The sequence below is a fragment of the Thamnophis elegans genome, chromosome 1, assembly GCF_009769535.1.
Source record: "Thamnophis elegans isolate rThaEle1 chromosome 1, rThaEle1.pri, whole genome shotgun sequence".
Classification (NCBI taxonomy): Eukaryota; Metazoa; Chordata; class Lepidosauria; order Squamata; family Colubridae; genus Thamnophis; species Thamnophis elegans.
In genome coordinates, this window is record NC_045541.1 from 91,579,776 (window position 1) to 91,601,454 (window position 21,679).

Sequence of the window (21,679 nt, forward strand, 5' to 3'; positions counted from 1 at the left end):
TACCCTTTCTAGAGTCTCAAGTAAAATAAAGATGATAAAATCTGATATTTACAAAATACGTTCTGAATCATACAAGTGCTTCGGCCTAGTGATGGTTTGAAATCATACTTTAATGATGAAGACAATTTTCCCCATGCTAGTTGAATACCTATGGAAAGCAAACATGTTGGCAGGACACCATTCTGATACAACCAGATGTTCTATAAAGCATAAATCTGGCCTTTGAAGTATGGTAACAACTCCCTTACTGATTAAGTCTGTTTTTGCTTTTCTGATAAGAATAAAACTGCAACAAGAGATAACAAAGGAAAAGGACCATAGATTGAGATCCACCCTGTATCTTTTATTTTTCCAGTAAGCGCTGTCCCTATTTTTGTCTGGATCCTATTTATTACTACTGCTACATGTAAAAGAAAGGATTCCTTAATCTATTTCAATGGCCAAGTGTGAATGTTTGTACTTTGTTACAACAGAGCTTTACATGAAGGATGTTACATTAATATATCACAAATTTTTCTAGAGTTCATTTTTTTTTTGCTAATATTCTTTCCTATTAGCCGTGATAAATGTGTTCTTAGCATTTGTCTGACCTGGAATGTATAGCACAAGATTTTTTTAAAAAAAAACGATGGCTGCCCACTCTTGACACTATAACAGATTAACAATAAACTAGCTGATTTTCGTGCAATGCATCCACTTTCAATCAGAAGTAAAAACAAGCAGAGAACTTCTTAGTTGTAAAACAAATTGCAATTGATCTTACTATAAGAGTGTAAATTAATAATTACATATAAATTTAATTAAGTGTAAATGTAAATGTAAAGAGAAAAAAAAATATAAATTTAGGTCTACAGCTTTCATATTTAAAAAGAATCAAATTTGTTTCACAGGGTAATGCATTTAAAAATCCAAAGTGAACTAAATACAACTAATAAATACAATTCTACAAATTTAGTTTGTATTATTTTTGACTTGCAGAGAATATTCTAGAGCACATGCAAGAGGATGCGGTATTCCAGCCATGCTTAATTCTCATTTTGTTGTGCCTAGGGCAGGAACTGCTATTTTAAGCACAAGAATAAAGATAAGCATGAGTAGCTGACAACCAGGGAAATAATAGAACAATATATGCAAGGAAATATTTTGGAGATTGTTTTTGATCATATCTTTATTGAATAATTAACCCCAGTATATTAATACAACCTAATTCCAGAAATAACATGTGACCTGTGCAGTATTCTTAGGAAGCAGAATGTATAATATACTCTCTAACCTACTTTATGTATATTCAGCAACTCTTTTTATGATGATAAATGAATGTAGGATTCTAATATACAATGAGGAATTTCATGGCAAATGGCATAATATGGCAAATGTACATTTAGAAGGGACACAGTACTACTAGCCAGTGATTGGAATATAGAGTGTTGGAAAGTGGTTAGCATTGTATATTTTAAAATAATGTATTTTTAAAATGATATAGTGAGAGGAAGGCCTAGCTAACTTACCTAAGGCTATCTACAACTAAGACACTGCATAGCATGCTTTTTACTCCATTCTAGAAAGAGAAAGGAATATATTTTATTAATTTATATACAGCCTGACTCCCAGCGACTCTTGAAAGCTTTTATCTGTAATAAAGCTTGAAAGAAATAAAAGCTTGAAAGAAAGCCTATTTTTAAATGAGACCAATATTAAAATAACTGGATTTAGAATTATTGTTTGATGGATATTGCATCATACAATATTTCAAATAATTTTTCTTGTTTTTGCAGGAGCACAAGATGCAATTGTATAATTCATCAAAGGACGATTATCAGAAAAGACTGAATGAATTTGAAAAATGCCATGCAGTTATAATGAATCAATTTGAATTAATAAAAGGTGCTCATGGGAAATTAGAGAAAAATGGTAAATATGTAATACATTCTGGACACAATTTAATAAAGCACAATTTAGTAATGATAATAAATGAGACAGCTTCTAATTTTTCAAAAGAGATTTTAACTTTATTGTCAGAAAAAAGTACACAAACACATTTTCTAAAATGAGCTCACTTTGTAGAATATGTGAAGTAACACAATGAAGATTATATTTTAATATTATTTTTTTATTTCCTACCCCATCCCTTATGTAAGTTGTGGAAGCAATTCAGTTCAATAAGAACTTGTCAGCAATTAATACAACACAAGAGTCTGAGATAAATAACCTAAAAAAGGTAAGTATGAAATGCATTTTGTTTTATCCCAGGGGAATTTTAAGGCATCCAAACACAGGTTGACATATAATCTGAACAATTGGGAACCCTGTTAAAGTACCGTAATTAGCTCCAATAATTTATTGCAGGTTATCAAGATTTGTCTGCCAACTCATTTGTTATAAACAGTAATCCCTAAGAAGACAGTACCTACTGTTTTTCTGTGTCTGATGCTATAAATAATCTTCTTTTGCTTTGTGCCTAGGATGAAATAGCTACACTCACTTTTTTTTTCTTTTTGTCTTAAGGCTTAGAATAGCATATACTATCAGGGGAATGCTCTTACTGGCACATAGAATTTGATGAGACATTGTGTTTTTATAATCATTGTTATTGCTGATTATTGTACTTTCAACATTTTGCTATATAATAGAATATATTTTATTATATTGTATGCCATGGTGAGTCTTGAAAATATGGTAACATTTAATTTTATAAAAAATAGGATTGTTATTTTATAACAGTAGTATATAATTAATGGCCTCATAACTTCATGTAGCTCCAGAAATCCTTGGATGAAACATTTAAAAGTTATCAATTTTAAATTTTAAATGTTTTAAAAAGGAGAATGGTGAAATATGTGTGTAGAGAATGTATTGTGGTAATTCCACTTAATTTTCATTACAATCAAATGCAGCATAGATGTAGTCAGATTTAATTTTTGTCTTGGCCCTTGCTATTGCTTTTTGTAGTGCAACCAGTGCAACCACAATGGATAGGTCAAAAGATGGTGGATATGGCCTCCCACCACCAGTGACGTGCGGTGAGCTTTATGGCTGGTGAGGCACTGACACAGTGGTGGGTTTCAAATTTTTTTAGACTTGTGGACTTCAACTCCCAGAATTCCACAGCCAGGCATGATATAAAGCGACAGCATTTGTTTTTCTCCTTTGCGAAATAAGTTTCCTTCTTTCTTTTTCTTTTTCTTCTCCCTTCCCCTCCTTCCTCCCTCTCTCCCTCCCTCCCCCCTCTCAAACACACACACACACACACACACACACACACACACACACACACACACAAAGTTGGATTGGAGGGAGTCAGGGAGACCACAGGAGGCGGCAGGAAGCCAGTCAAAGAGCCATACTGGAGCACACACACTTTCCCCCAGCTCCGGAAAGATCCAGCCCAGCTTCACTGATTACAGGTTTGAAAAGACAACGTGGCTCTGCCTGCAATCAAACTACACTTGGGGAGGGAGAGCACTTCCCTCCAGCCTTTGCCCAAAGCCCCGCACCAGGAGGATGAAGTTTGAATTCCTCCCCCTCCCTCCGACCCACACGTACCTTTTCCAGCTGTTTCAGAGAGAATTTCAACTCTGCTCTTACCTGTCATCATGAAAAGAAAAAAATGTAAAAGGAAAAAGGTGAGAGTTGAGGTCAGGCTGAGCTAGTTGCTGCCTCACTGTGGATGACTCTGCTTAACTGTTTAAAAAAGCATCTAAAAAAGCGCCCTCTACAGGAGGAGGCAGGGGAACGACGTGCCTCACCTACATCAGGAATTTTTAGGCTTTTAACCTTTGCTTAACTCTGCTTGAGTGATCATAAAACTCATAAAGTTAGACTAGACGAGGCACGTCGTTCTCCTGCCTCCCCTGCCCCCCATGACTGCACGTCACTGCCCACCACCAATGCTGCTGCACATGGCCTGTATTACAGAAAAACATAGAACAAGTTATAGTACTAGCATTAGCACTTAGACTTATATACCACTTCACAGTGCTTTACAGCTCTATCTGTGGTTTACAGAATCAGCATATTGCTCCCAACAATCTGGGTCTTCTTTTACTGACCTTGGAAGGATGGAAAGCTGAGTCAACTTTGAACCTGTGAGACTTGAACTGCTAAACTGCTGGCAGTTGGCAGTTAGCAGAATTAGCTTCCACTATGTCACCATATCTAAGCTGTATACAAATAAGATATTTAAGACCCTTTTGCACAGTGCTATACATATACACATAAACATGCACACACACTCTTCTGCTTAATTTTTGGAGACTGCCTGAACAGTTTTCTTGGCAATAATTTCTTTTCCAAAGATATTTGATTTAGTATTCACCTCTCTCTTTCTGCTTGTTAGTTAATGGGGAGAAGCCTATCACCTTCTAGGAGTAGAAGTTGCCATGTAAAGCACAATCCCTTTGAAGCAAAAGATGATAAGCCACCGCAAAACCTTATACATACAAGAGCCGAGGTGGCGCAGTGGTTAGGGCGCAGTACTGCAGGCCACTTCAGCTGACTGTTATCTGCAGTTCAGCGGTTCTAATCTGACTCAGCCTTCCATCCTTCCGAGGTGGGTGAAATGAGGACCCAGACTGGGGGGGGGGGGCGATATGCTGACTCTGTAAACCGCTTAGAGAGGGCTGAAAGCCCTATGAAGCGGTATATAAGTCTAACTGCTATTGCTATTGCTACATGTCTTCTAAACAGAAAAAGGAAATGACATGTCAGCAAGTCCAGCATTTTGGCAATGCTTATTAAGCAAGAACAAATAGAAGGAATATCATGCTTGCTATTTTGATTCTACTGTCCAGTAGCATTTTTTTAAACAAATTCTGGCTTCATTGCATGCACTTCAGCATCAGCATTTAAAGAGAACTATAGGTTAGAAATGTAACATCACCTTCTGTCGGACTAAGACTGAAATAATTTTTCCTTAAAAAGTAGCTGTATTTATATAACCTTATATTCATAAAGTTCAGCAACTGGAATATTTATTTCTATTTTTCTACTGCTTTATGATTTTGTCCAGAACAGTTAAACTGTTGGACTGTGATAAGGGGAATTCCATTTTTATGAAGAAAAGTTAAACAGACCAAACTTAGTTCCTCCTAGATAAATCTACCACCATTTGAATACTTGGTTCAATGCTATGCCATTATGAAGAATTCCTGATATTATCTACAAATAGCATTCATAACCTTTGCTATTTGTCTAAGTAAATGTCAGAACACTCAAGGAGAGAGAGATATTAAACAGGCTACTCCATAAAAAAAGGAAAAGGTATGGAAAGATAAAATATTTATGACTCTGAGATCTATACTTTGTAATTTAATAAGCTCAAAGCATATACTATTTATTTGCTGCATTAGCTGCTATGAATAACCTAGGTAGAAAATGAAAGGAATAAAGTAAAAAGAACTGCAAGCAACACCATATTTTAATGCATTTTTATATTTTAAATCTTTAGATGTAATTCAGGTAAGTTGGAGTAGGCATCTTTAATCCGTATGAGATCAACAATTATTTATAATAATATAAATTACTGGTATATCGGATTTTTCATTATTAAAAATATCAAAGACAGATAAATCATTAGATAATTGATGATTTTTCTTCTTTGATTGATTTGCTCCATTTAGATCAGGAAGACCTGCCAGATCTTTTAGTAATATGGCAATACTATGCAGTATAGAGGAAACTGTTTAGCATTCTCCAGTAGTATTTCTAGTAGCGTTCAAACAGAAAAAGAATAATGTAGATAGCATATGGTTGAATGCAGAAAGCATATATTTAATCATAAATATCACTCCTGAAATGATATCATTGTTTCTATGATGATGATGATGATGATGATGATGATGATAGTTTATTGCACAATTGCCAGATGTTTAGACTGGATTTGGCATTAAATCCTTTATTATTATTATACAATTGTATCACAGCGGCCAGTTGTTTCGCCGGATTTGGCATTGGTTACTAGTCGGGCCCCACCCAGGAGCCTAGGACGTCGTAACGTATTTTCGTAATATGCGTGCAGATCCAAGCAGTCCGGCTTTTTGCATTTGACTGATGGTGATTTTGTCAATTTTTAACTGTTTTAAATGTAATTCCAGTGCTTTTGGTATAGCACCCAGTGTGCCAATTACCACTGGAATTATCACTGCTGGTTTGTGCCATAGTCATTGAATTTCGATTTTTAAGTCCTGGTATCTTGCGATTTTTTCATGTTCCTTCTCGGCGACCCTGCTATCATCTGGTATTGCGATGTCTATGATTGTGACCTTATTTTTCTCAACCAGTGTGATGTCTGGTGTATTATGCGCCAGTATTTTGTCGGTTTGTATACGGAAATCCCACAAGATCTTGACCATCTGATTTTCGGTGACTTTTTCAGGCTGATGTTCCCACCAGTTTTTTGCTGTTTTGATATTATAATTTTTGCACAAATTCCAATGGCTCATTTGTGCTACTGAATTGTGCCGCAATTTATAATCAGTCTGCGTGATTTTTTTACAGCAGCTGAGTATGTGATCAACAGTTTCATCAGCTTCTTTGCAAAGTCTGCATTTGGCATCATCAGAGGATTTTTCGATTTTGGCCTTAATGGCATTTGTGCGGATAGCTTGTTCTTGTGCAGCCAGGATTAGTGACTCTGTTTTTTTCTTTAATGTACCTGTTGTTAACCATAACCAAGTTTGTTCACTGTCCACTTTATCTTTTATTTTTTCCAGAAATTGGCCATGCAGTGCTTTGTTCTGCCAACTCTTCATTCTTGATTTTATCACATCTTTTCTGTATTCTTGTTTCGTCTGTTGGGCCTTCAGTAGATTTTTGTTCTTTACTTCGATTAATAGATGTTCTTGACTTTCTTTTAAATAATCAGCCAGTGCATGTTTTTCTTCTTCAACTGTTTGCTTCACTTGTAATAATCCTCTGCCACCTGATTTTCGGGGCAGATATAGTCTATCAGTATCACCACGTGGATGTAAACTGTAGTGCATTGTCATTAGTTTCCTGGTTTTTCGGTCCAAAAGGTCCAAATCAGCTTGTGTCCAGTTAACTATACCAGCTGTGTATCTTATAACTGGTATTGCCCAGGTATTTATGGCCTTGATTGTATTTCCACCATTCAATTTAGATTTCAAAATTTTCCTAACTCTGTTGGTGTACTCTCGCCTGACAATAGTTTTTACTTCTCCATGCTTGATGTTATCCAACTGCAGAATGCCTAAGTATGTGTAGGCTTCATTTTCTTTGCATTTAATTATTTGGCCATTGGGCATTTCAATTCCCTCACATGCAGTGATTTTGCCCCTTTTTATGGATACAGTGGCGCATTTTTCCATGCCAAACTGCATTGAAATATCGGTGCTGAATACTCGGACTGTGTTTGTCAATGATTGGATGTCTATTTCTGACTTTCCATAGAGTTTCAAATCATCCATATATAGTAAATGCGAATTTTTTTCAGCTTCTTTGGCTGTTTGGTAGCCTAATTTCATTTTTTTTAAGATTACTGATAGTGGGATCATTGCGATGATGAAGAGAAGAGGTGAAAGTGAATCACCCTGGAAAATTCGTCGCTTGATATTAACCATTCCGTAGATCTCATTCCCTACTGCCAACTCAGTTCTCCATTGTTTCATCGCCTTTTCAGTAAAGGATGTAATATTTTTGCTAATGCCAGTTGTTTCTAAGCATTTTATGATCCAACTATGTGGCAGTGAGTCAAATGCCTTTTTGTAATCAATCCAGACCATATTCAAGTTCGTTTTTCTGTTCTTACAATTTTCTAATAGCATTTTATCAATTAGGAGCTAATCTTTTGTGCCCCTGCTCCTTTTTTTGCCTTTTTGCTCTACTGGCAAGATGTTGTTTGTTTCCAAATAATCCATAATATTATCTGCAATAATGCCTGTGAGTAATTTGAAGGTTGTTGGCAAGCATGTTATTGGTCTGTAGTTTTCAGGTGTTGTTCCTTTAGTTGCATCCTTCTGAATCAAGTATGTTTTTCCAGTTGTCAACCATTCATCAATTTGACCATTTTGTAAAATTTCATTCAGTTGCCTGGCCATGTAAACCGGTCAGATATTTGAGCCAGAAACCATGCAATTGGTCATTTCCAGGTGATGTCCAATTCTTTACTTTTTTTACTCGATTTTTGACCATCTCAGTTGTTTTTTCTAACACTTGCATTTGCTTGTTGCCAATGCTTTTCTCGAAGTCATGTATCCACTTTGCTTCCTTATTGTAGTCCTTTGCATTTTCCCATAGTTCTTTCCAGAATTCAATTGTGGCCTGCTTTTCTGGTTTTTCACTTTTGGTGTTACCATTCACATTAAGACTTTGATAAAAACGCCGTTGGCCTGATCGAAATTACTGATTTTGTTTATATTGGATGATTTGTGCCTCATATCTTTCAATTTTTGTAGCTGTTGCTGTTATCTGCTGTTTTACAATCTCTACAGCTTCATTGATGTTTCTTGTATCCAATCTATATCTTCTGATTAGCTGATCTATGATTTTGCTGTTTTTAAGTTGTTGCTCATGCATGTTCTTTAAGTTGCTAGCATCTGACCTTACTTTTTTGACTTTTTGTTCTAATCGGATTTTTCACTTTGGCTTTGATGCTTTTTCCATAGTGGAAAATCAGATTGTTGTTGTTGTTGTTGTTGTTGTTGACTTTGAGTTACTCTTGACTCCTGGCAATTGCCTGTACAAGTCCCTTCAGTTTTCTTCACAAGGTTTTTCAAAAATAGTGGACCACTGTTGAGAGAGAATGACTGGATGTCATTCAAGTCACCTAGCTGCTTCTGCCAAAAAAGATTTTCCAGCTTCTGGTTTCTTTTCTTTAACCACTGTATCAAAAATCACTGTATCAAAATTGGCTCACAGTTACAAGTCTATTCTGTTTTCTTGGCAACATTTTTGAAAGTGGTTTACCCTTGTCTTCTTAGGACTTAAGGGAGAGTGAGTGACTGGCCAAAATCACTGTATCTAGCTAGATGGCTTTTGTGCCTAAAGCTAGATCATTCCCAGTTCAGTTAATCTGTAGATCAAACTAGTTCCCCAAGTTTCTATTAATGCCAATAATGTGCTTGGCCTTACCCTTTGACTGATCAAGTAGGTACCAATTTTCATGATCCTATGCAGTAGATCATTTCAATAGATTTTCTCTATGATGATCAATCTGTTCCTAACCTGATCGTTCACGTTTTCCAATGATGCATCCATCACTGCTGTAACTGAGTTGATCTAACTTTCTGTTGGTCATTTTAGGAAAGCATTAATTTAAGTATAATTTTTCATCCAGGTGGCATACATGAATTTTTAATTAATATTTATTTATTAAGGAACTAAGGAAAGTTACATCAGATGTGATAAAATCCAAGGTTACCTGTCAATATAAAGAGAAAGAAGATTTCTATCTAAAAGCAAAGGAACTGGAGCTACAAATACTACAGCAAAAAAATTCAGTGGTATTTTTTAATATTTCTTATTTAGAAAAAGAGGTTGTGCTTATTTTAATAAGTTGACTTTAAATTTTATATTTTAGGCAGCTGTAATTAATGTACTTATGACTTGAATGTTAAATAATTTTGCTTAATACCTCCTATACATATTTTAAGTTTTAAAATATGTGTAGCATTTTTTAATCCTATGTAAAATTTTAAGTTCACATTACATTTTTTGTATATTAAAGTAAGCATACTAATGAGTAGAGTAGTAAACATTAATCAACTAAAGGGACCAGTGGAATTGATATCAATGTGTTTATTTTATTTATAGGAAGTAGATTTAAATGGAAAAATCACAGAAGAAATTGCAAGACTTAAAGAAGAGAAACAGGTTATGTTTCATATCAATAATCAATTCTGCTTTCTCAATGGTGGGGACCGTATTGTGGAATTAATTGTCACAGGAGTTGAATTATTTCCTCTTTTACAGCAGAACAGGAATGTGCTTGTGTGTTTGTATATAGATACATTTGTACGTGTGACATTTTTGGATACACATTAATTAATCACTGCTGTATGCTATTCCCTTGACTGTTTTTCTGCATCCACATAGTTTGGTCCCACATTTTTTTCAGGTATTGTATCAGAAATATTCAAGCCCAGACAGTGCATCTTTTGAATGAATTTTTCTCCGTGTTGACTTAATAAAAACACTTCCTTAATCTTTTAAATAAAATTGCTAATTATCTATAAGTGTGATGCACGGAGATTATGATGAAGAAGAATGCCTATCCATAATTGTGGGTCATTAGTATATAATTATATGGTCTACTCTTTCTGTATTAATTGCACATTAATTTTAGAATTCTAGAAAATTGAGGATAGTGGAAGCTAGACAAGGTTCCAGGAAAATAGCTTTATGCAGGCACAATATCAATACAGGTGAATGTAGAGCTAGTCACTTGAAGAACCAATTATAGATAAGCAACATTTTCTTATGAAAGGTTAGATTATAAACTCCTATTTAACAATTGGCACAAACAAAATGCATACACGCTTAAAATATATATATACTAAAATTTAAGATGTCAAATATATATATATATATATGTGTGTGTGTGTGTGTGTGTGTGTGTGTTTATTTGTGCTGATAAATAAATAAAGGGAGACTAGTATAGATCTATTTCAAGCTATTTAGCTCTCATCAGCTAGCCACACCCTTAATGGGATTGAGCTAGCTCTCTGATGAGAGCTAAATAGCTTGAAATAGATCTATACTAGTCTCCCTTTATTTATTTATCAGAACAAATAAAAAAACACAAATATAACAAAGGCAACAGTAAAAATATTGGGTTTCTGTCGTGATGGACTCTTGTGACGAGCTGTGATGATGGAAGCAGTTAGCTTCCTCCCATAATTGGGGCTTACCAGGGGTTGTAAAAATCATATATATATATATATATATATATATATATATATATATATATATATATATATATATATATATATATATATATATATATATATATATATATATTTGTTTTTATTTTTTTATTTTTTTATTTATTTTTTTATTTGTGCTGATAAATAAATAAAGGGAGACTATAAATATATATATATATATGTCTCTAGTTGTTCGGGTTTTCTCCCGCGTAGAATTGGAGATGTCTTGGCGACGTTTCGACGAAGTCTCATTCGTCATCTTCAGGCTGCTTCAGACTACTTCAGGTTTGGTGGAAACACCAAACCTGAAGTATCTGAAGCAGCCTGAAGATGACGAATGAGACTTCGTCGAAACGTCGCCAAGACATCTCCAATTCTACGCGGGAGAAAACCCGAACAACTAGAGACCTACATACTAACACCCGCGAAAACCTCAGAATATATATATATATATATATATATATATATATATATATATATATATATATATATATATATATATATATATATTCTGAGGTTTATATTTATATTTATTTATATATATATATATATATATATATATATATATATATATATATATATATATATATATATATATATGCATACAAACACATATCCTCACACATGCATTTAATGATTCCATCATAGGGGACTTTACAAAGTAATCCTATAACCTGAAGTATTGCACTTTTTTTAATTAAACAAGGAGATTATAGCTTCTCTACAACATATGCAGCAACTGCTCTGCAGACAGACTGAAAGAAATAACAGAATTGAGGTGGAATTGAATAAACTAAAAGAAGAGTATCAGGTAAAATGTTGACTCTGTATGAATATATACCAATAAGCTCCAATTGATTCTAAATAATTAATATGAAGTATTCTGAAATGAAAATTATAGGATGCTTTGCAAAAGTTACATCAGACAGTATACAATGAGTTCCTTCTGCCTTGATGGAATGGCTTCTGTCAGCAGAAAGAGGAAGAAGACAATTTTCTTTCCGTTTGAAACCTACCATGTATCCTCCAAAACTGTTCAAAGATTTCCCCTACTATAGGTAGTCCTCAACTTACAAGTGACCATTCCTAGTTACACCACCACTGAAAAATAACTTACGAACATTTTTCACACTTATGACGGTTGTAACATCCCCCTGGATGTGTCACCAAAATTCAGACACTTGGCACTGATTCATTTATGAGGATTGCAATATCCTGGGGTCATGTGATCACTTTTTTCAACCTTCTGACAAGCGAAGTCAATGGGGAAGCCACATTCACTTAACAACTGTGTTGCTAACTACAACTACAGTGAGTCATTTAACAACTGTGGCAAGAAAGGTCATAAAATGGGGCAGAATTCATTTAACAAATGTTTCAATTAGCAACATAAATTTTGGACTTAATTGTGGTCATAAATCAAGGATAACCTGTAATGTAAATTATATTTTGACTTTATGCCACAATCTGGAAGCATTCATTGAAATTACCCTTCCTGAAATTCAAGCTTAAAAATATGTTTTATGTGAAACATTTACTTAGTTCATGTCAATGCTTATATAGTTTATGTGATATTATGTCGTCCCCCAATAAAACTCTCATTATGTATAGTAGACATTTATAGTTCACATTTATAAATATTCTGATATCTTTCTTCAATAGACACAATTATTAATAATCTATATTTCTAATGGAGTAGAAGTAGCTAATTGCAACAAACCCCCCACCCTATTCAGGTAATCCTTCCTTACTGACCTCTTGTTGAATGATCATTCAAAATTACAATGAGTTTAAAAGAACACTAATTTAAAATTCTAGTTCTGCATACATTTTTGTTGCTACTTTATGTTAAGTAACTGAACAAATAAATAAATAAATAGTATTACTTTTAGGTATTTTTCCTACTTGCAGACAAAACAAAAATAGCTCAGTGAAATAGCAGTTGTGTTGTTTTTCACAATCATTAAAATAATTAGATTTTAAATCTAAGTAATATGCAACATTAATAAAGCAAATTCAGATTTGATTTGTTTAATAAAATAATATTAATAAAAGTTTGTTCTGCTTTTATTGTGGTGTTTATGTTCATAAATGAAGACTGGGAATGTGCTACATTTCATATTTATTAGGTCTGTACTTTATATCTTTCAGTGCATTAAAACTTATGCAGTGAAACTGAATAATTATAAATATTCTTATACCACTTCATAGCTATTTTTATAAACTATTTTGGGTTAGCTAAACTGTATGCCCTTTCCTGTTAATTTATGAAAAGTATTGTTGTGATAGCACATTATCACTGATCTGTATGGCACTTCCTGCATGTTATAAGAAAAGGTCTAAGCAACATAAAACACATCAAAATTCATTAAAGTGGTATTGATTACTTTTTGGATAATTAATTTTATTGCAGACCCTTGGAAGAGATAATGAGATGCAAAGGGAGAATGCAAAAGAAAATGAACAAAAGTTAGCTAGTCTTCTGAATGAATATAAGAAAGTACAAGCAACTTGGAAAAATGAGGTTGGTTTATTAATCAAATACTGATGTATTAACAGAGTTACCAAGTACTAAGCAAAATGTGCCAAATAAACTCAGGAGAAGATGACAAAAATAAGAATAGGGCAAAAAAGTATTTGCCTTTAAAAGCTTCATCCAGTTACTATACTAAAGACTTCTGAATGAGAGTCTTTTCTTATTTATTTATTCAGTCAATGATCAAGTAACATAAAAAGAGAAATAAAAGACAACAATTACAATCAGGATTGACAGAGAGTAATGAGTACACTATACAGTGAAATAAATCTGGTTTCTCTTCAGATTATGTAAATCGCCTTTTACTTTGAGAGTTTGAATTTTCGAATATCTCATTATTGGGTCTCCCCCCCCCCCGCCCAAAGTTATATTTAAATGAAACTTTTTTTTTAGGAGAAGAATATCATGAGAGATGTTCTAGAATCTAGATAATATAATTTTGCATACTCTTAACAGAGTAAATATTTCTATCACTGAATTTGAAAGAGTAAGTTTTTAATATGCTAAACATAAAGATAAATACAGTAACTGCCAATAAAGTTATTTAGACTATTTCTTGTACAAAAGAAGGCATATCAACAAGGGTAGCAGAGTACAGTAAACAATAGTATATTCTACAACACCACTTAATCTATTCCCTACATTTATTTAATACATTTCATCTACAGTAATCATCCAGTAACATTTCTTGTGTGCAAGTTGGGTTGTGCAAGGTTTACAAATTGTTTGGAAGGAGAGCTTTGGTCTTGTGTCCTTAAGCAGATGGTGTTTTTCCAGACAAGGGAAGGTTTAGAAAAGGTTTAACTCAGCGGTGGGATTCACTTACCTTCCCTACCAGTTTGTAAATGTGAGCATGCGCTGGATCAGGTCCCCGAGCCTTCAGTTGGACACCACTGGTATATACAGTATGTTGGAATGTACATCTGGTATAAAGAAGTAATATCATTCCTATTTGGAATAGAATAACAACAGAGATTCTCAATTATCCATGTCATGTTGTCGATCTGCATTTGAAAGAAAAGGGTCGCTCTTTTGAAGACAGCAAAGTTCACATTCTGGACAGAGAGGGCCACTGGTTTGAAAGAAGCATCAAAGTTGCCATCTATGTTAAAATTGAACAACCCAACAGAGGGGAATGGATATCACCTATCTTCTGTTTACAATGCAGTTGTTTCAGCAGCTCCAAGACAGTTCCATACCCTTTTACACTCTGATTCCTGATCACTCAGGTGACTCTGAGAATAAAGCAGAGGTGGGTTCCTACTGATTTGCACGGGTTCGGGCGAACTGGTAATGGTAATTTGGCCTGGGTCACAGAACCGGCAGTGGCCCAGGCTGGCCACGCCCCTGAACTGGTTCTCCAGTCTCCGCTGCCATTGCCGGCATGTGTTTTATTAGAATTTCATGGTTTTTGCACATGCACAGAACAATTTGCAGTGAACTGTGCAGTGCACATCTGTCATGTACACCAGCGAAGCGAGCTGGTACCAACACAGGTAGGAACCCACCCCTGGGATAAAGATAGCAATAGCCTCAATGACTCTCAGAGAGCTAATGACTGACTTTCAGAGTATTAGCGATCAGATGACTGCAAATATAAATACTTCCATTTCCCTCCAATCAGTTAGAACTGAAGAAGCTACTTGGATGAGAAGTGAAATGTTTTAAAAAAAACAACAAGAAAGACAGTTGCCTTTTGGAAAAAGCATCTTTGGAACATTTAGAATAGAAATACTTTTCTTGAACTCTAGAACTATTTGTTCCATTTGTAAATTCAATGCTAAAAATTATTACAAAGGAAATCATATGTGTCTCAATTTCTTTTAATTTTTTTGTTGTTGCTCCAGGTAGAAAACATGTCTAATGAAAATAAAGAACAAAAAGATGATAAGTGTACGCAAACTACAATGGAATTTTTTAAGCAACATGAAAAAAAAGAAAATGGAAGAAACAATAATCTGGAGATAGACAGTGGTATAAAAATAGGAAAAAAGCATTCAGAATATTTTGAAGGTATAATTATTCATAATTAAAACATAAAATGTTGATAATATGGTTAAAAGTTGTAAAGTAAGTGATTCCTCCTCCTTGCTTCTTAGAATGCCAATAGAAACACCGACATTTAGCACCCTAGCACATCTGAATAATGTCACTTATTCTCATAAGTTTATATGATTCTGCATCTGATTAACTTCCAGCTCAGTTGGCATAGAGGTAGAAAAGCTTTGAGTAATGTACTGAAGCTAGGTATAAAACAGGCATATTTTTGATGATAAGAATTTTTGCCTTGTCTTGGCTCACAGTGTTTGGTCTCTGCCTTCCACTTATCTGAGTCTCTCAGACTCTAAAGTCAAGGTAGCAGAATACTTTCCCATCTTCTCATGTGTTGTTTTTAACTGATAAAAAATCAATAATGATGTAGAATAATGACTGAAAGGTACTTTTCAACTATTTAGTTGATAATATAGAAAAAGCATTGGTCAGCTTATGGAGCTGCTATCTTTTGTAAGGATGGCCATCCTTGGAGTAATAATAGCCAGACCTTATAGGGCTTTATAGGTGATCATCAACATCTTGAATTGGCCCAGATATCATGACACTAAAGTATACCTCCTTGGTCCTGAAAAATGACAACTTAAGGAGAGGGGGAGTTTTTCTAGGGTGAATAAAGAGACATTCCACCTTGAAGTCCTTTTGGGGGAGAAAACATCTTTACTTTATTGTCATTGTACGTATATACACAGTATATACATACAATAAAATTCACATAACACCCAGAGACCAGGCCCAACACACATAACAATCCCCAAACACCCCCCCCACCCAAAAAAATCCCCGCCCCTAAGCCACCCAAGCATCCACACAACAGACTTAAGTAGTGCTGTCCAATAGCTCACTGATGGTGGCCCTTGAGTTCATTGTTGAGTGCAATTATAGCTCTGGGATAAAAACTATTCAGAAGATGTGTGGTCCTAGTTTTAATTGTTCTATATCTTCTGCTAGAAAGCAACAGTCTAAAAAGTTTGAAGCAGGATGGGAATCTCTGCAACTTCCTCAATCAGTGAGACGCGAAGATGTCATCCAGGGCTGGTAGCTGGAGCCCGGTGATATTCTGGGCAGTTTTAATGATTCTCTGTAGAGCTTTTTTGTCCGCTGCAGAGCTGCTCCCATATCATGCAAGAATGCCATATGTCAGGACATTCTCAATAGTGCTGCGATAGTAGGACAGAAGTAGATGTTGAGATAGATTTATCTTCGTTAACATTCACAGGAAGTACAACCTCTTCTGTGCCTTCTTCACAAGGATGTTAGCATTCATAGTCCATGAGAGGTCCTCTGAGATATAAATGCCCAGAAATTTAAAATTACCAACCCTATCCACTTCCTCACCATTTATGTACAATGGTAAATGTACATCTCTCTTCCTCCTGAAGTTAATTATAAGTTCTTTAGTTTTTTTTGTGTTAAGTGTAAGTTTATTTTCTGAGGTCAAACTGTTAGGTTTACATTTGCTGTTTCCCAAGGGAACACAAACAGACTGGCGAGATTCTTGTAATATAGGTGGTCAGCAATAAAGTATCTATTTGAGTCTATTCGGAGTGGTTCTGGCTCCATACATTTGACTGTTTTTAATAGATAGGATCTGGACCATGCTTACTCTATTCTTCCTGGCAGAATAGGCAAACCCATTTTTTTTTTACAATGGAAAGACAGTACCAGACTGTCCCAGATTTAGAATCTTGGACTAAAGATAGGTGCTTATTCTCTGTAAGCATCTAGCTTGATAACTTTAATATCATATTGTATGTTAACATTCATTTATCTGCACTTTACACTAGCAGTAGAGATACCCATGGAAGGAGTACAAGGAGATGCAAAATGATGAAATCAGTGTTGCAGCATTCTGAAGAAAGCCTTGTTCCTTTTGTTAGGGGGTTGTATCACATTCCCATACAATATGGATGAAGCTTGCAGTACAGTGTTGCTTTTGTCATTCCAATGGAAAAACAAGCTCCTGAGAATATCCATGCTTCCAACTGCTTGCTTCTGGAAAAATAGCAAAGGTTACAGAGATAGAACTTTATTCCTGCTTTTATATTCTAACTTCTAAACATTATAGGTTTCCAGTGTGAATTTCCCTCTGGATGATAGAAAACCTTAGCACACTGAAAGCCAAGCATGTCCAAAATATATAGATGTAGAACTACATTAATAAATTGCAAATGAATTGCTATTATTCCTTTACTATTAATTGCTACTATTTTTTAGAAAAGCATTTTGCATGTGTCCATATTACATGAAACATATTTAAAAGTTTATTTTTGAGTAATTTACTATTAATATATTCTAGATTTTAACAGATTTAAAATGTCTTGAAAATTGTATGAATGAGGGTGATCATTTAAAAGGAAAGCCAAAGGGAAATCTTTATAAGCAAAGCCTTTATGTGTTAAATTTAATTACACCAGAACTGACCTATAATCATGGTTTGCTAATTGCAAAGAAAGGGCAGTTTTAGAAAGAAATGAAACCTTACTTGATAAAGGCAGGCAAAGATATATGTAATTCTCTTGGATAATTTTTATTCTATGATGTTGTTACCAGTAGAAGAATCTAAGACTTTCTTAAAGTGTTGAAATTAGATTGTTTTAATCTAATCCCACTATAGAATTGGAACATTCAATTGATTATTTGGGTGCTGGTGTTGCAAATGACTGCATTTCTGAGAGTACTGAAAATATTAACAATGTAATCAATGAGGAAGATTACTTGACAAATAAAAGAATCTGTGAGAAGCTTAAAGAACAAATTAAAATTAATTGTGAGAAAACTGCAAATAACAATATGAAATATGAAATGGATTCTGTATTGTTACCACCGATCAACACAGGTGACTTGGATAAGTACAATACTAGTAATGCAGAAAAAACAACACCAAAACTTCATATATCTTCCAGTCAGAATATAGGTATAAATATTCATATTGATGAAAACATTAATAATCTACTTCTAAGAAGAGCTTTAAATATTGAAAATTCAGCTAGTGGTGTACATGAAATGCCTAGCAAACACTTTGATAAATACAGTTCCGAATTGAAAGAAGTAGATACAAAGGTTTTGATCCAGCACTCTCAAGCTCTACATGCATCTGAAATTGGAGACATGAAAATTAATGAAGTTGCCAAAGATAAACAGATAAATGTCCATGCTTCCAAAGACAACAGTGAACAATTTACTGAATTTTTTAATAAAGAAAAAGAAAAATCATTGAATACAATAATTAGGAAAATAACTCTGGAAGAAAGCACAAAAAAATCCTGCTCTATCCTCATGAAGACAACAGAAAATTTAATAAACAGAAATGGAAGGCTATCCTTTGACCTTCAAGTTATGGATGGAAAAACTGAATACTTAGATTTATCAAGAAAATGTCAAGATGAAGTTCAAATAATGCCTCTCTCTTTGAAGGAAAGACCTCTCTCCCAAGAAATAAAAAATGCTCAGAGTTCAAGAATTGATAAGATTATAAACATGCATAGTGATGTAAGACAAGAAACACCAGGTAAGAAAATATTTAAATTCCAATAGTTATTTAAAATTATATAGCCACATCTGTCATAAATTGACATCCATTCATAACCAGCGTATGCTGGAATTTGGGGAAAAGGGAGGGGATTGCTGCAAAACAAACAGGCTGAACAAAGAAAGTGCGTAGAAGTTGAACACACTGCCCATCTGACCAATAATCTTGTAAGATATTTTCATGGCATCCAGCAGACCTTTGCTGGAATATTTCTTTGCCTAGTTCAGGGATCCCCAACCCCGGGTCCATGGACCGGCACTGGTCCACAGTATGTCAGAAATCAGGCTGCGCAAACAAGCAAAGCTCCATCCATGGGGTGCAAGCAGCATATGAAACCACACCTCTTCCAATCCATGGAAAAAGCTGTCTCCAAGAAACTGGTCCCTGGTATTCAAAAGACGGGGGGCCACTGGCTTAGTTTGTTTCTTCACTTTGTGAATGATCCTATTCTTTCTAGTCATTTCTGTGGCTTCTACTACTTGGTTTATTCACCTCTTTTGCTGTCATGTTTCTATGTCTTACTGTATTAACTCTAAATCATACTTGGTTAAGTAGACAAAACTGGAGAAATGGAAGTTCTCTGGAGAAAATTATAAGGTAATAGATGTTTAGTCCAATGATGTCTGAATGTGGTTATCTACCTGCCTGTTAATGCATGAACTTCTTTTTAAAGCTACTATTTACTGATAAAGTCTTGGTATAATAGCCGATGGAGTTTTTCTTTGGATATTAAATGGATTTCCCCCTACCTTATCCAGAAACATTTGGAATGTGGGAGGAACAGAACAAACATAGATGGTATCACTTGACAAATTATAGATTTTTTTTTACTATATATAATCAAGAAACACATATACATAGTTTGTATTAAGTTCTTTCAGCAGAGAACAAAATATTATACAGTTAAGTTTTGATATTAGATTTATTTATTTCTTTAATAGTATAATGCCAACAGGTATTTTTCGTGGATTAATAAAAATATACAAGTAAATTTAAAGTTTTGGCACTGTAAAATTATATGGAAATAACACAATTGTTATCATTTCCTCTTCGTTGATCAGTTTCCGCTTGCAGTAGTAGAAATGCTGACTCTTTAAATACCGGAACTATTAATCCAATTCCCAAGAGAAATCCCAGTGCAGAATGGAATGCAATAGCAAACAATTTTTATGATCCTTCTTTTCCCACAGAACACGTAAGTCAATTAAAAACATTTCAGAGCAGACCTTGGTGAGCTAATTCCAGAGCTATGTATAGAATTGTATGCATCTTGATGCTTTAAGACTGACTTGATCTCCACAATAATATCAAGAGGGCAAATGTGGCAACATTTTTCACAATTAAATTTGATAGAAAACAGCAGGAAAAAGTCACAGCATATAAATCAAATTCATCACAGCTTATTTGAAGACAAGATCTACATAAAAGCTTTTCAAGTTTAAAAAAAACATGAATACAGTATTTATTTTCTAACTATAATTACAGATATAAGCAATTTGTAAGGCTGAATAAAATATAATACAATTTATAACATTTTGACTTTATTTTCTTTTTCTTCTACTTTCATTATCTGATTGCTAAATCTAAAAGTAAAGTTGAGCATGTTATGCAGGCTTCTGTTTAAGCAACATTCTTCAAGTTGAAACAGAATGGGGAAAATTGTACCCATCTACAAGAAAGGGGCATAGATCAATATAGTGCCAAGATCATTGTCCAAATATTACCGTGTTTCCCCGAAAATAAGACAGGGTATATTTTCTTTTGACCCCCCGAAATAAGCACTTGGCCTTATTTTTGGGGAGGTCTTATTATTTTTGAAGTGCAGGAGGCGGCGAGCATGGTCACCTCATGGCTGCTGCTGTGTTTCAATATTTTGGGGAGGGTTTATTTTCAGGGGAGGGCTTATTTTAGGGCATGTGCTAAAAAGCCCAATTGGGCTTATTATCCAGGGAGGTCTCATTTTCAGAGAAACAGGGTAGCTATGCCATTCTTGTATAAAATAATATAATAAAAAGTATGGCCACATAAAAATCTTGTTTGCAAAAAACGTGTAATATACTTCCTGGTAACAATATTAAGTTCAAACGTCTAACAGAATCTGCTTCAACTTCTAGGTATCCAGGACTAGAACAAGAAACTAAACTTCTATGCTAAAGAAACTAAACTCATATTTAATGAATAGGTCTAAATTCTTTTCAGAAAATGAAGCTTGAGATTATAAGGAATCAATGCTTAAGACTCAAGAAGCACTGTGGAAAGCAAAGTTCAGGCATTGTATGGGCATATACTTTCCGCAGAATTTACCTTCTCTGCAGCCCAATCCAGAACGACCAAAAAATGTTCAAATTTCAAAATATTTTAAATTAAAATCAGATTCTACCCTCTCAGAGACATCTCTTGTCAAGTTGGCCCTGGTTCAAATTTCAGAATATATGAAACAGCATTAGAAAACTTTTGATAAAGTTTGAACTTGTTTGAACTCAAAGCAATGTTTTGAACATGAGAGTTTGAATTCAAAACAATTTGCATACTATTTATATTAATCATCTCCTTGAAATAAACCAAAATGGGAAATCGAAAAGATATAAAATTATATATTTGCAGTTAACCAAAACTACATTTTGAATACCATATATCAGAACTCCTAAAATCATAGCAAGAAAACTGTAGCATGCAATG

At 34.4% G+C, this 21,679-nt stretch overlaps 1 protein-coding gene across 1 annotated transcript in view; it reads left to right on the plus strand.

The window, feature by feature from the left end:
- The window catches only part of CCDC73 (coiled-coil domain containing 73), a 46,392-nt gene that overhangs the window by 22,388 nt on the left and 2,325 nt on the right, over window positions 1–21,679 (plus strand). The window contains exons 7-15 of the mRNA XM_032224169.1: window positions 1,776–1,911; window positions 2,139–2,218; window positions 9,333–9,458; window positions 9,769–9,828; window positions 11,587–11,691; window positions 13,294–13,404; window positions 15,264–15,429; window positions 18,086–18,979; window positions 20,062–20,195. Coding sequence (XP_032080060.1) covers window positions 1,776–1,911; window positions 2,139–2,218; window positions 9,333–9,458; window positions 9,769–9,828; window positions 11,587–11,691; window positions 13,294–13,404; window positions 15,264–15,429; window positions 18,086–18,979; window positions 20,062–20,195 — 1,812 coding nt within the window. The remainder of the gene's footprint in view (window positions 1–1,775; window positions 1,912–2,138; window positions 2,219–9,332; window positions 9,459–9,768; window positions 9,829–11,586; window positions 11,692–13,293; window positions 13,405–15,263; window positions 15,430–18,085; window positions 18,980–20,061; window positions 20,196–21,679) is intronic.